Source organism: Pteropus alecto, unplaced genomic scaffold (assembly GCF_000325575.1).
Source record: "Pteropus alecto unplaced genomic scaffold, ASM32557v1 scaffold134, whole genome shotgun sequence".
Taxonomy (NCBI): domain Eukaryota; kingdom Metazoa; phylum Chordata; class Mammalia; order Chiroptera; family Pteropodidae; genus Pteropus; species Pteropus alecto.
This window is the reverse complement of record NW_006436283.1, coordinates 11,092,988-11,095,139: the sequence shown is the minus strand read 5'-3', so window position 1 is coordinate 11,095,139 and position 2,152 is coordinate 11,092,988. Positions and strand designations below refer to the sequence as shown.

Here is a 2,152-nt window from a genome sequence, read left to right as displayed (position 1 = left end):
TCAGCATGCTGACGTGCAAGCCTTCCTTCACTTCCTGCTGGAAGAAGTCGTGCACCTGCAGGAAGCCAGCCTCCTGGTCGGGGCTGTAGCTGGCCGCCGTGGTCACCTTCAGGGGCTCCCGGGACAGCGTGTACATGGACAGCTCGCCCATGGGGATGGCCCCGGTGATCTTCAGGCCCACCGGCGATGCGTCTCTGGAGGGCGAGGCCTCCGTGGACCGGGAGCTGGACCGGGAGCGCCGTCGCCGGTACCTGTAGCTGGGCATCCTGGCGTAGGGGGATGAGGACGGAGCCTTGAGGAACTCCCGTTTGGTCTTAAATCTCAACTCTTTGTTCTTCTCAATGTAAATGTTCACGGCCAGGACGCCCACGGTCTCGGCCACGATGAACGACAGGGCTCCGAAGTAAAAGGACCAGCCGTAGTTGTAATGGTTTTTTTTGTCTTCGTCGCGCTTGTCGCTGGGGTCGCCCGTGTTACTGGAAATGTAGACGATGATGCCTATGATGTTGCTGAGGCCTAAAGGGGAGCAGGAGGGGGGCGAGGGGAGAAAAGAGAGGCAGAGGTGAGACCCGCAGCCAGATGGGGCAGGCGGCGGCAGAGGGGCTGGTGGCCACTCCCTGCTTTAATGAGTGTGGCTTTATTCCGGTGGCCAGCTTGTCTAAGTAATCAATCTGGAGCGGGTAACGAAGTACGAAGTTCAGACAAGGTTTACAGTAAAACACAGGCTCTTAGCTCCTCAGTTCCCCTCCCGAAGGAGCCGTCGTCTTCCTTCTGATACCCAGCCTCTCTCTCTCTCAGACACGCACGCACACGCACACACTCACACACCCGGCATACACGCATATCTGTTTCTGCCTTTCCACAATACCCTTTGGCCCCTTGCCTTCTCACTTAACAGCCCATGGGCGAGGCGGTTCCACGTGAAGAGCTGTCTCTGCCTTTCCACCTGCATGTGGCAGCCACCTCATGGACACCTGGCCAGGACACTGCTGCGGACATTCAGGTGGCTTCCCGCCCTCTGCTACGACACAGGTGCCACGGACAGCCGTGTGTCTGTACCATTCCGCACGCACACGAGCGTAGCGGTGGGGTGAACTCGAAGCGAAACTGCTGCCTTCCCGAGTACATGCATTTACACACTTAAAAATAAGCTTCTATTTGGAGATACTTCTCGATTTATTGAAGAGTTGCAAAGAACATGCACCGAGCCCCCTTCCTACTTCCCCCCTGGTTTCCCCTGTGAACACCTGACACTGCCAGGGACACGTGTCGCAACCAGGAAACCCACTGGCACGTTCCTATTCACTACCCTCCAGACTTTTCCCAGCTTTCACTGGGATTTCCACTAATGTCCTTTTTCTCTGTTCTGGGATCCATCCAGGATACCGCATGACATTTAGTGTTTTAAATTCAGAGTCACCACCAAAGTGCCCTTCATAGAGGCACAAAATGTCTCAACAGCTTATAATTCGGATTATCAAACTTCCGGATCTTTGCCAACCTGGGGCGTGATACGTGGTCACCCTTCGTTGTGTTTGTTCGATTCTCTCTTATTATAAGTGAGGTTGAGCAGAGCCAAGCTGCCTGGGTTTGAACCCTGGTTCTACCAGCCGTCAGCTGTGAACGTTCGGGCAAAGTACTCACTTCCCTACGGCTCGGGATCCTCATGTACAAAATGGAAATACCAGCTGTACGCACTTCGCAGGGTACGAGGGGGGATTAGGTGAGCCAGTCCACACGAAGCGCTTACAACAGAGAGCGCGCTCCAGGCTCCGCTGGAGTCTGCTGTGTTTGGTTGTATCGTCAATGCACGGCCATGTCCTTTGTCCGTTTCCCTCCTTCACTGATCTCCGTGCGGATGGGTTCGAATATTTCCTGCTGGGGGACCAGAGATCCTGCCCCAAGGAAACCAGTTGTAGAGGCTGATCCCAAACACATGTTCTCCCTCCTAACACATTACACACAAACACACACAGACACACAAACACACAGACACACACATACATACAAACACACGTATACACACAAACACACACAGACACACACAGACACACACAAACACACACAGACACACAGACGTGCACAGATACACGTAGACAGACACACACAAACACAAAGACACACAGACATGCACAGATACACGGAGGCACGG

At 54.2% G+C, this 2,152-nt stretch overlaps 1 protein-coding gene across 1 annotated transcript in view; it reads right to left on the bottom strand.

Annotated features, from left to right (window-relative positions):
* CACNG4 (calcium voltage-gated channel auxiliary subunit gamma 4) overlaps positions 1-2,152 on the bottom strand; it is a gene marked incomplete at its 5' end in the record, with an annotated part of 57,172 nt that overhangs the window by 707 nt on the left and 54,313 nt on the right. Inside the window, one exon of the mRNA XM_006912422.2 lies at positions 6-516. Coding sequence (XP_006912484.2) covers positions 6-516 — 511 coding nt within the window. The remainder of the gene's footprint in view (positions 1-5; positions 517-2,152) is intronic.